Genomic DNA, 12998 nt, shown 5'->3' with positions numbered 1-12998 from the left:
CATACATTTTAATATTAACTGTAGGATTGATTCTTCTTTTATTAAAACATATCTCCTGAGCGATTTTGCTACAGAAAAACAGAAACCCCATTAATTTGCCCAATTCTCTACATTATTAACAGCAGTCTGCATACACCTTTCCACATATGCAACATTACGCCCTCTTTTCCACAACGCACCATCATCTGCATATAACGATCTTCCTATCCCACTATCAACCATTGTAAAAATGTCATTAATCATTAAGTTAAACAGAATTGGACTGCTAACGCTACCCTGAGGTATTCCATTCTCTATTGTATGTATCTGAGAAAATGCAGTACCCACTCTTATTTGTATAGTTCTATTGAACAAGAAATTCCTGATCCAATTATATATTCTTCCTTTAATTTCCATTCTATCTAACTTAATCAAAAGTCCCTCTTTCCACATCATATCATATGCCTTTTCGACATCAAAAAATCCCCCAACTATAACTTCCTTGTTTACCTGAGCCTTTCTTATTTCATATTCCAGGCATATTATAGAGTCCATTGTATTACGTCCTTTCCTAAATCCACTTTGGAATGGTGATACAAAAATTTTCTTCTCAGTGACATATACAAGTCTACTCATAACCATACGCTCCATCAATTTGCACAAATTAGATGTTAAAGCTATGGGTCTGTAGTTATTTGGCTGCATATGGTCCTTGCCTGGTTTAGCAACTGGCACTATGATCCCATGCTTCCAGTCAGCTGGTAACTTTCCTGACTCCCAAACCTTATTAAAAAGGCTCAAAATTAGTTCTAACGATGTTTCTGATAAACGTTTTATCATCTCATAACAAATGTCATCTCTACCTGGAGAAGTTTGTTTAACCCCTTCAAGTGCCTTTTTCAATTCATACAAGGTAAAATCTGAACCCAATGTACATCCAGATGGTCCTTTATCCTCCAATAAATGAGGATATTTACTTAATATCTGATCCCTATATATATTTCCTTAAGTGCTCTGATAGATTTAAGTTACTGTGAACTTTAACAAAAGTTTCTGCCAACACCTCTGCTTTTCCACTTTCAGTTAAAATGTGTCTATTATTATGTATTAAAACAGGTATGTTATGATCTCTTTGTATCCCTCCCATCCTTCTTATCATACTCCATACTTCATTAATTTCAATGTCTTCACCAATTCGCTTACAAAATTCTCTCCAATAATTTCTTTTAGATGTCGGAATTACTCTTCTCACTATAGCTTGTGCCCTTTTATAATAAACTAAATCATTAAAGTTAAGTGACCTTCTTACCCTCTTAAGGGCTTTATTTCTCCTTATAATTGCCTCATTACATTCCTCATTCCACCATGGCACAGCTTTCCTCCTGCTGCCAGCCTTCTTCTTACCTATTACTTCTACAGCTGAACTCTGAAGAACCTGACATATTTTATTATTAAAAACATCATCCATCATAAAATTACTTATTTCCTTCATTTTGCTTGAATTCAGCTGATTCAAACCTCCACCTTGGCATTCTTTCCCCCACGTTTTGAACTATATCTACTCCCACTTTACTGCAAATAGGAAAATGGTCACTACCTATTGTACTATGATCTAATACTTTCCATTCACACTTTCCAACTAAGCTTTCAGAAACTATTGTCAAGTCTAACACTAAATGTCTTCCCTTTGATAAATCAATTCTAGTATAACTGCCATCATTAATGCAAACTAATCCTCCCCAATCTAGCATGTCTTCAATGATCTCTCCATTATTATCTGTTTTTGCGCTTCCCCATAACGAACTGTGAGCATTAAAATCACCACACCACACCACCTTTTGCTTCCCATCCCCTCCAATAATTTCTAGAGTATCCTTGTTTAACCTATCACATGGATTGTAAAAGTTAATTATTCTAATACTCCGTGAGCCTTCCCATATTTCCACCACCACAACTTCTATTTCTCTATCATCCTCAACTGCTCTATACCCAATTCCTTGTTTAATAAAGGTTGCTACCCCACCACCATTTCCTACATGTATATCTCTCAGAATTGCGACATAACCATGAATTATAAAAGTAAGTTGTGGTTTAAGCCAAGTTTCCTGTATACATATTATATCTGGACCATTCTCTTGGTTTGCTATATATTTCTTAAACTCTTGTCCATTAGCAATTAAACTTCTTGCATTCCATTGCAAGATAGTTGGGTGCGAAGTCACTTCCTATTGACGGTTTTCGTTTCTAACACAGAAGTTTCAAATGAGCTCAGTTGAGTCTTAAAAGCTAAATACCCAAAAGTCAAAAACTTGCTACAATTGATGTCTGGTCGATTTTATTTCACAAATGCGTCACACAATATTAACAACACAAACATAATTTTACCACACTTTTCAGATAAGTTATAATAAACTACAATAAAAATAAAAAAGAAATAGATATGTAAACAGAGCTTATGTTCCTAATAATGGGCGAGACATAAATCATTTCATTATAGTTTACATATACATAAATGTGCATTCAATGAACATTATTTAATTCTGTACATAATTAATGTCCATAAAAAATCAAATGCACATACAGTTTCATTTTTTCATTTATTTGTAAACCTTTATGACAATGACACAGAAACTGATCACATTTGCTAGATAAAATACATTAATTATTTTACATATTAAGTTACAGTTTTCATCCTTCATTTTGTCTGACTATACATACTCAAGTATGTACATTTATGACCAGTTGAATTAATTTAAAATACATATAAATAAATAAATAGACATGAAAGGGTGAACAATTCCATCTGAATATCTTCCAAAAAATAGTAAACTTGATAGGTGTACTGGTCCCAGTCCTACAGACAGAAAAACGTGAAAATAAAATATTTCTATATTTTTTTAAATATAGAAATATCACAGAATTTCTGTTTATGCTATACACAATACATTCTTAAGTATTTTACAAGAAACAGTTGGTTATACACTGAATGAAGCAAAAGAGGACTTTCTGTTTGCTGGATACTGAAGGTCAAATGATGAGATATTTCACAGAGATCAGTAGATATGAATGGCTAAAATGACTTTTAATTTACAGGGCATTGCTTACGAATGCTCAAGTCTGACTGAAAATAAAGAGAGCAATAAATTGCACAATATTATATTCTTCTTACATGGACAGCAGAGAGTCTCGAATCACCGATAATGACATCAGTACATCTCACAAAAGTCTTGAAAGACAGAGGTAATATACTTTTTTGATGATGTCGAATAAAAAGAGAGAATAATTTTAAATATAAAGGTGGTACAAACCTTGCTCAGTTGTCTACATCAGATATGTGGTTTTCTATCTGGGATTTAACACACACACACACACACACACACACACAATTATATCCTATACAAATGGGTCTTGCTGATATATCAAATAAAAACAAATGTCATTTCACATTCAGATGAGTTCAATGACAGCTCACCAGTTCACTGTTAGCCCTATCATTATATCCGTCATCACCTTCATCAGTCACTCCCCAAGACCCCACTACCTCATGATGTTCCTGATCCACATCCTCTTCTGTCTCGCTATAGAGAGATTGATAGGCCTTCTCGTGCTTCCTGTGGGCGTCTACACAATTTTGAGATCATGGACAGAAAGGTGAATGAGATAATGAGATTAAAGTGTGGCCAACAGCTACGGTGAATATTAAAGAAAACATAAACTGTAGAAATGACTACAGTTATTGAATTTAATGGTAATAGACTGTAAATATGCTATAGTGAAAACCTGTTAATTAGTTTATGGTAAATTCCCTTACTCTCTGTGGTAAAAACAAAATGTAATAAATCTAACAGGCCATTTAGTGTCATTTTATAATAAATACTGTCAAATTTTCACATGAAAAAGAAGTCATTTTATCATTTACAGAGAAAAAAAATGCCAGATTTATGTGTGAGATACTGCATATTTGATGTTTTTTTCATGCATAAAAAAAGTTTTTTAGTATGTTAGTTTTTTAGTATTTAGTTTTTAGTACTAATGTTTTTAGTATGTTTCTTGTACATGAGGGTTTTGTTAAGTCTAATGTTGTTAAATTAATGTTTATTCCTTTAATCACCATATTATATAATATATGGTGTTTTGTATTTGGATGGAAGACACTGTGGACCTTCTATGTTAACCTCAGTTTGTGGAAAAGCTACTTGGCTTTCCCATGACCACCTGTGTTTGTTTGTTTTTTTTGATGGTCAGCATATTATAAAGGTACAACATAGGTACAAAATGTACATTTTAGTACTTCAGGAGGTTGGTATAATAAATTTTAAAAAAATCTATTTTTTACATTCTGGCAATCACGGCTGCAAACTGGCACAGGTATGTGGATGTTTCCTCTCCTAGTCCAAGTTTTGTGTGTGTGTGAAGACACGAGTGGTACTGTTTTCGATTTCCTGTACTGACACTGAAAGTGATGAAGACAAGTGTTTTTAATCTACCTCCTGCCAACATGGCCTCTACCCTGACAGCAATGTTCATTTCATCCTCTTACCTGCCTCTGCTAACTGCTTCTGTTCAATCTTCTCTAGCCTCCCCAGTAAGGAATCGATCTTAATCTTTATCTGGGACAGTTCTTGTTTGATTATCAGGAGCTGATCGGATTTCACTTGGATAAAAACAAACAAACAATGATGAGGATGAATATATATCACTGTGGTTTTATCAGCTCATTGCTGTAAAATATTATTTTTAGTTTTAAAATGGTTATGGTTGGAAGTAGATTATGAACTGTATGGACATTAAAGGTGCCTGATTACACACTCTTAGAAATAAAGGTTCCAAAAGGGGGGTTTCACAGTGATGCCATAGAAGAACCAGATTTAGTTCCCCAAAGAACCTTTCGATGAACAGTTCTTAAAACACTTTTTAAAATAATCTAAAGAACTGTTTTCCACTGTAAAGAACCTTTTGTGGAATAAAAAGGTTCCATTGATGGTAAAGGTTCTTTGTGGAACCATCGATACCAATAAACAACCTTTATTTTTAAGAGTGCAGAGTGTTCTAGGTGCTAAAAATATGATTATGGAAATTGAAATGATATTGACTTGACAAATTGAATGATGGACAAATCCATAGAGCATAAGGCACCTGAAGACAGCGTTCTTAGATAAGAAGAGCAGGTGGACATCTTTGGCTGGAAAGAGTGTTTTGTCCTGCGTGTTGACAGTGCAACCAAACGGGAATGCTTGATAGGTATCATAGCCCGATGGGATGGTGCTAATCTCCCATGAATGTCAAAAATTCTGAAAAGAAAAATATTTGTAAAAATATTTTATATTATTATTATTAATCATTAAAAAGTGTATCAAGCTCTTATTTTATTAAACTTATTATTGTTATTAAAATGTAAAATAGCATCATTTACACTTTAACCTAGATATAATATAAAGAGAATAGTCTTAGTCTACATGCAAAAGAGCAAGATCACTTTTTAGTCCCTCTCCCCTGAGATAACACATGATGAGCATAATTAGCTTTTACCTGCATATTTTGAAATAACCTCACTGAAGGAATTTTGCTTATTAGCACACATATATTTTCCATGGAGATGTATAAAACTCAGCTCTGCCAAATGAGGAGTGAAAGCAAACACATGAAAATGTCAGAGGCAAGATGACCGGCGTGTCTGCGCTGCTCAGTTAACGACCCAGCAGCTTTCTGACATTCAGCTAATGTCTCACAGGAGAGGACTGCTCATCATTAGCCTGAGCAAAGGATCGAAGTCAAACCAATAAAATTACATTAATTATGGTTATTAGGGGAAGCTCTTCCTCTACTTTTTAGCTTTTATTTTTTTCTTCACCTTACCTCAGTTTTTCATAACAGAGAAAAGGTCATACAAGACAAGGTGGATCTTAACAAAAAATTTAATTAACAAAAACGTATTACAAAGCTCCTGTAAGAACAGATCTTACCAATTCAACTAAAACACTAGTGTAACTGTATAAAATGATTAGCTTTGAATTCATGCATTTGCATAAGTGAATGCATAAACATACCTGGTATAGAAATCATCCCTGTAGAAATCATAATCAAATTCATAGCCACTTATAAATAAATAAATAAATAAAAAAGATGAGAAAAATGTTATTTCAATCTTTTCGTATCTACTGATCACAATGGAAAAAATGCTGATTTTTTTTTTCTTTTTTTCAATTTAGGTGGTTCACCTGTATAAGGAGAAAGGTCGCTTGGATCCCACTTTTGGCCTGTAAGGACGTGGTTCTCCAGCCATGTTAATGTCTGCGGGAAGAGCAAAGGACATTGTACAAAAACAGTAATGCTTTCCCTTTTAATCATAGTCTCCTTCAAATGAATGACTAACAATGGCTGGTGAATATAATGGACTTAGAAAAGCCTCTGCACCTTGAGAAAGTGCATAGGCATTATGCCACAGAATAAATGACTGATGGCTCTCATCTGTCTCATCAGAAAGAAAGAAGCTATCAAAGCAACAGCCTCAACACACACACACACACACACACACACAGATGCACAATCACTCCTGAGTGCCTTTCAAGGTCACGTTGATGCACGTTATCCAGAAGGACGGGCTGACTGAGTGCCTGACTAAATCACAATTCGGGGCTTTAAGACATTTGCAAGCAATTTCAGCCTTCACTCTGATGAAACACAAAACAAAGCACTAAATCTGTGAAGAAAAGTATAGTGCACTTTCAGAGTTTAGATTAGTCTTTGCCTGACTGAGCCAAATTCATTATGTAAGCATACAGACCTTTCAAATGGAGACAGTCACGCTCTGAATATATTTATGAGATTGAAGTTTTAAAACATTTGAATGAATATATTGGAAAATACATTCAAACGTAGCAATTGAGAAGCGGGGGGGGGGGGGGGGGACGGTTGATCGGGAAGATCAGGTTTGTTTCATCCTCTTTAATTAGCAGTTTCTAATTACAGCTAACCTTCTGCGATGAGAGCGGACGTTTTCCATGGAAACATAATCATTAGTTTTACGTTAACACAAAATCTTTTTTAAAAAAGAAGTTCTCTTCATGTGTTTGATGTCGATGTCTAAAATGTTAGAAAAACATAGAAAGGGATAGTTGATACAAAAATGAAAATTCTTTCATCATTTACTAAAAAAAAAAAGATTATTATTATATATTACTATATTTAAAGTGTCACTTAGCAGATGCTTTTATCCAAATATATTGTATAATATTATTATAAATACAATTTTAATTATTTATTTATTTCTTTTTTATTCTTTTTTATTATGTTTAAAAAAAAAAAATCTTTTGACACAATACATTTTTTTGAAATAGTCAAGCAAATATCAGAAGGTTTAAGATGAGATTTTAATATTCTGCTCGAGTATTTCTGGGTTCTCGTATACTTCTGAGGTAAAGTAATCTGCATCAAAGGTTCATGAACCGAATGGGGTCAAGAATTGTTTTGTGTTTGATGTTCAAAAGGAAGTCACCATTAGTTTAATCACAATGAACTTTCAGATGATGAACGGTGACACAATGGTTAATCTGTACTGATTTACATGAATACATTTGGCACACAGTTTTATCCAGATCCATTTACATTGCATTCAATCCATACATTTCTTTTGTGCATACATTCCCTGGCAAATCAAACACTTGACACTATAGTTCAATTCTCTACTGTTTGAGTTACAGGAACAACTGAGTCTCTTTGAAGACATTAATGGGGAAGCAAGTCATTTATGTTCTCGATAATGGTTTTGTGAGATCTTAATAATGGTTTCTTGGGAGACAATATGATCCAAAACAGGCTGAATCATCCAATAATCAGTGGATGGTCCCACGACACGCCAGACATTTCACTCGATATGTGCCGACCATCTAAAATACCACCATATTTCAGACGTGGAGCCATATCAATACTTTAATCTGACTTTACCAACAGGCCTCCTCCTCTGCTCAGTATGCTGTTCTCTCAGAGTTCTGTCAGGCTTAGATTGAAAAGATTGGCATTTCTCTTAGTGATGACCTCTGCTTAATGTCAATGTGTCTGGCTGTCAGCTTAAAAGAGTTTTCTGAGTGATTCATTTGACGAGACATAACTGAAGTCTTATGCCTAAACTTGCCTGAATGCTAAACTCTAAATGAAATATCTGTTCTGATAAACCTCAGTAAACAAAGTGACTCAAGATACCTGACTAAGCAAGAAAGAATTTCAAGAACTTTATTTGTTTTCAAAGAAAATCACTTTGCAGACACATAATTCATATAGTTCTGTTTTAGCTACAGCCTATGAATATTATTCAGACACCTCTGGTATTTGATGTATCTCTTTCACTAATGAGTGTTTTCCATACATGACCTACTTATCAAACATCTCTTTCACTTCCTTTATTCATTCCTTTGTGGCATGATGTAATTCGGTGACTGATGTGCGCAATTTTCTGGAACGGTTTGTACACTTGAGGACATCATATTCATTTTCAGTGCCGCATATTATCCCTGGAGTCTTGTGTGTGCACAGCTACAAAACTTTGCGTTGTAACTTTGATGTGCCGTCTTTGATTAGACACACACAAAACATGGATGCTCATCATGAACAGATGCAACTCGCATTCAAATTTAACAGCTTCTGGGGAAATTGTGTTTCTGAAAATGTTAATTAGTCAAAAAATAAATGACTAATTAACATTTTAATGCATTTCAAATATTCTGGAGTAAGTCAAAGAGTATGAAAAAGTTAAAGGAGTAAATTCTGTAGTCAAGGAGAAAAAAAGGTGATGTCCTGTACTCTAATGTGGAGAACACATACTGAACCCTCTGACAAAAATTAAAGGCAGGTTATCATTTCAGAGAGGTCACAACATTTTTTAACTAGTACAAGATTCTTATATTTTCCTCCTTGAAAGCTTTCAACAAGGTTGACCAAAATGATGTAGAAAGAAAGAAAGAAAGAAAGAAAGAAAGAAAGAAAGAAAGAAAGAAAGAAAGAAAGAAAGAAAGAAAGAAAGAAAGAAAGAAAGAAAAAGAAAAGATTTATAATCTTAAAAATATATTTCATCTGGCAGCATTGAAATTAACTGAAAATGAATTTTTTAATTAATATTATAAATAATATTATTTTATGATATTATTGCATATTATTATATTAAATAATATAATATTTTAATATATTTGTATTTTAATATTTTTAAATGTAACAACTATATTAGATTGCACCAACAACAAAAAAATAGTTTTTTCTTTCTTTTTTTTCTTTTTTTACTTAAACTTAATTTGAGATAAAGTAGAAATAACTCCTTAAGGCAACAGCTGCATATTTGATCACTTTTTACAACATATAAGTACATTTGGTCATTTAGAAGATGCTTTCCACAGGAGTTCCCCTGCGCTTAATTACAAACAAATGTTTCATGTGTATGTTTTAATTGCATTTATTAAATGTATTTATTAATACTTAAACAGACTTAATATATCAAACAAGAAAAACAGAACAATAATATTATGTAATTACTAACATTTCCTAAAAACCTTCATTTTAATTTACAAGACTGCTAAAGTATTATTATACATATTTATATTTTATTGATTCTGTTGCAAATCCAGTATTAAAAGCACTTGAAATATGGAACTTATTTGTCTGTAAAATACTTACATCTCTGATTCCGCTTCCCTTTATGCATTGTTCTTCTGTACATGTCCATTAGGTTGTGTATGCTATATTTTGAGGAATAAATGATTCCTTTCCTTTGAACTCACTTCACCGTAGTGACACAGTGAGAGACTGAATGAATAGAGTTCAGCATACAGGCATGCACCATTCCAGACTGTACCACCGACACATAACGGGGGTGTTGACAAATATGCAATAGAAATATGAAAGAAATCTAATCAAGACTCAATAAATACTGTGGTTTTGCATCAATACAAACAGATTAAATCAATAAATCATTATTTACAAAAAAACATTTTTGTTTATCTACCATATACACTGTATGAGAACATACATATATTTTACAAACATATACAGCATGGATAAATGTATGGCTAGTAAAAATATATATCAACAGTTTACAGTCTTGTCTCAGATTGTCTCTGCTCTTGGATCATGTTGTACATCAAAAGAACAGCATCCCACAGCTGCTGTCATTCATTTGAAAATTCTTGGTAGTTATTGACATTATAAGCCCGGAAGCTATTCATGCAGGAATATGCCTTTTCCTTTGAATTAACGACAGGCTCTGTCATATCTGTCAGAGGGTTTCAGATATAGAAAAACTAATTATACATGACATGAATACACACTGTGACACTGATATTCTTATAAAAGCCTTTTAAGACAAGCTAAAGAAAATAATGATTGCAAAGTCTTATACTGAGGTCTGGGAGATTCTAAATTGCTAGAGAATTTTAAGGTTCTATATCTGATTCATTCTCTTTTGAAGCTTACATAAATCTTAAGTTTGACACAATATGGTTTATTCATATGTGCATGTTCTTCAAATAATCAGACAGATATCAAATGGTGTTTTTTATGAGATTTTAGTATTTTTATGGAGTACTTTTAGATTCTGCTATACTTTAGAGTAAAAGCAATATGCATGAATTGAATGGGGTCAAGAGTTATGAATAAATCCTCCACAATAAGCATTTGTTATGATTTGTTTTTGCCACTGCAGTGCCATGGATGTCTATGGTATATTTATATTGCCATCTAGTGGTTGACATTGGCCTATTTTTATTCAGTAAAATGACATTTTATGAACAAACACTGCAAAAATTGCACACTGCATCACATTCAGTTATTAAACATATAGCATTGAAAACAGTTAAATTAATTGAGATTTTTACATCATCTGTAAACTGAATAAATACGTTTTCCATTGATGTATGGTGTGTTAGGGTAGGACACATTTGAGATACAACTATTTGAAAATCTAGAATCTGAGGGTGCAAAAAATCAAAATATTGAGAAAATTGTTGCCTTTAAAATTGTCCAAATTAAATTCTTAGCAATGCATAGTACAGATAAAAATTTAGTTTTGATATATTTATGGTAAGAAATTTCCAAAATATCTTCATGGAACATGATCTTTACTTAATATACTAATGATTTTTGGCATAAAAGAAAAATCAATCATTTTGACCCATACAATGTATTGCTGGCTATGGCTACAAATATACCGGTGCTACTTATGACTGGTTTTGTGGTCCAGGGTCACATTTTTTGAGCTTTTTTTAGCTTCACCTGTACTTCCTCTTGTCAACATAGGGAGGCAATAAAACACTGTAAATATGACTCACAGACAAAATGAACTCACCATAGAAAAAATAGTTAGGATAGATTCCTAAAACTAATGATTTTCTACTTTCCAGGAACAAATCAGTAGCGTAGCCTTGCTAATTCTGCAGGAAAGGGCTGCTTGATTTCCCAATGTACATTCCCATTCAAAATGTCATTTGTCTTTGTTGTTCCTGTTGCTTTGTGAATAAAAATGTTGACTTTTTTAAAGAGAATTATTTTGGTAACTACAGGTGCCAGTTCTTTCTGTAGAACTAACAGTATGTATTCTGTTTTCTCATTTCTGTATGTATGTATGTATGTATCACTGTATGTTTATTTAAAAAAATACAAGGCTGCTTTGGTTACTACTTATTTATAATAGCTATATTAAAATGAGGAGCAATGATTTCTCAAATGACAAACTGGAAAGTGCCTAAAAGCATCTAAAACCAACCAAAGCCATTTGAATACTTTTTTTTTAATGAAATTAAACAAAAAAACTGTTTAAAAATGCTCAGCTCTGTATAAAATCAAGCATCTAATATTTTTCACAAGCGAAGATCAAGTCATCTGGGAAAAAAATGTAACAGTTCAAAAAAAAAAAAGTCACAGTAACTTTAAGAAAAATCAGTCCAGCACAAAAGACACATCGGAGTTCAACTCAAACCACTGCTGCAACATTGACAGCAGGAGTTTCATATTTAATAAAGGATGATGAATATTTACCAGGTAGCCATGGGAACGGCTATGACCTAAGATGAACTGTCTCTGTAGATCTCACGTCTTTCTGTCCTTTTCTCATTTTCTCCTGCTCTGCTCTTTCTACCTTCCTCCTCATTTTCATTTTCAATCACCTGTTTGACTCCAATCATTTACATAAATAAAAAGAGAAATAAATTTCACTTACCTAAGGCCTGTCCAGCCAGCACCCTAGTGTTCTCACCAGCCACAGCCAATCGAGCGTTCCTCTCGCAGGCATACTGGACGAAAGCAAAGCCCTTGTGCACAGAGCAGCCGGTAATCTTCCCATACTTGGCAAAAATGAGCTCAATGTCAGTTTTCTTGACCACAGCAGTGTTGAGGTTACCAATGAACACTCTGGAATTCAATGAGCGAGGATCTGTCTTGTTTGTTATATTGCTGGTTTGAGATTTCCCAGTCATCCTTCTCAGGATGTCCTGAAACACACATAAAACAAATATTAAAGAAAAATGTTTGAAACCTTAACATTTATATTTTTGCCATACATCAGAGAACTAGAACTATTTTTTTTAAATGTAATTGTATTGTAAAGTACAATTGTAAAGTAACTGTATCTCTGTCCTGACAACTCTTGGAGAGTTTAGCATGGTAATATTCATGCCAATGTTAATGTTTTTGGTCTTGGCGGAATGCATCTGCACTCTAAAAAAATCTGTAAAAATAGAGCACAATATACTTTATGATGAAGGATTTTTTATTTTTAATAATTATTTATTTTTTACGGATTTATTTTTTTACAGTGTACTACACTGCTGTTGCAAGTACCAAGACTTTCTACTTCCAAAACATCCACAGACATGCTGCTTTGAGCATGTAGGAAATACATGTTGCTGCACATATAACATATATGAAGTAACCCCCGTGTAGAACATGCATGAAATCACCCCACAGCAGATCTATACAGGTGGAGCTGGGGAAGGTGGAGGGTTACAGCAAGCACTAGTCGAGTATTTGAATGTTGAGCAGCA

The 12998-nt window shown here is 33.4% G+C and overlaps 1 protein-coding gene across 1 annotated transcript; it reads right to left on the bottom strand.

Moving 5' to 3' along the window:
- Window positions 1-2445: 2445 nt before the first annotated feature.
- On the bottom strand, window positions 2446-12431 carry LOC306845740 (RNA-binding Raly-like protein; the record flags this gene model as incomplete). The annotated part of the gene is made up of 8 exons (XM_079378712.1): window positions 2446-2833; window positions 3288-3325; window positions 3452-3600; window positions 4520-4633; window positions 5116-5270; window positions 6027-6074; window positions 6198-6270; window positions 12176-12431. The coding sequence occupies 7 exons, from the start codon at window positions 12429-12431 to the stop codon at window positions 3293-3295; spliced, it is 828 nt and encodes a 275-aa protein (XP_079234838.1). The 3' UTR covers window positions 2446-2833; window positions 3288-3292.
- Window positions 12432-12998: the final 567 nt, after the last annotated feature.

Source organism: Barbus barbus (assembly GCF_936440315.1).
Source record: "Barbus barbus genome assembly, chromosome: 26".
Classification (NCBI taxonomy): Eukaryota; Metazoa; Chordata; class Actinopteri; order Cypriniformes; family Cyprinidae; genus Barbus; species Barbus barbus.
Note: the sequence above shows the minus strand (reverse complement) of the source record. Positions and strands in the feature narration are given on the sequence as shown.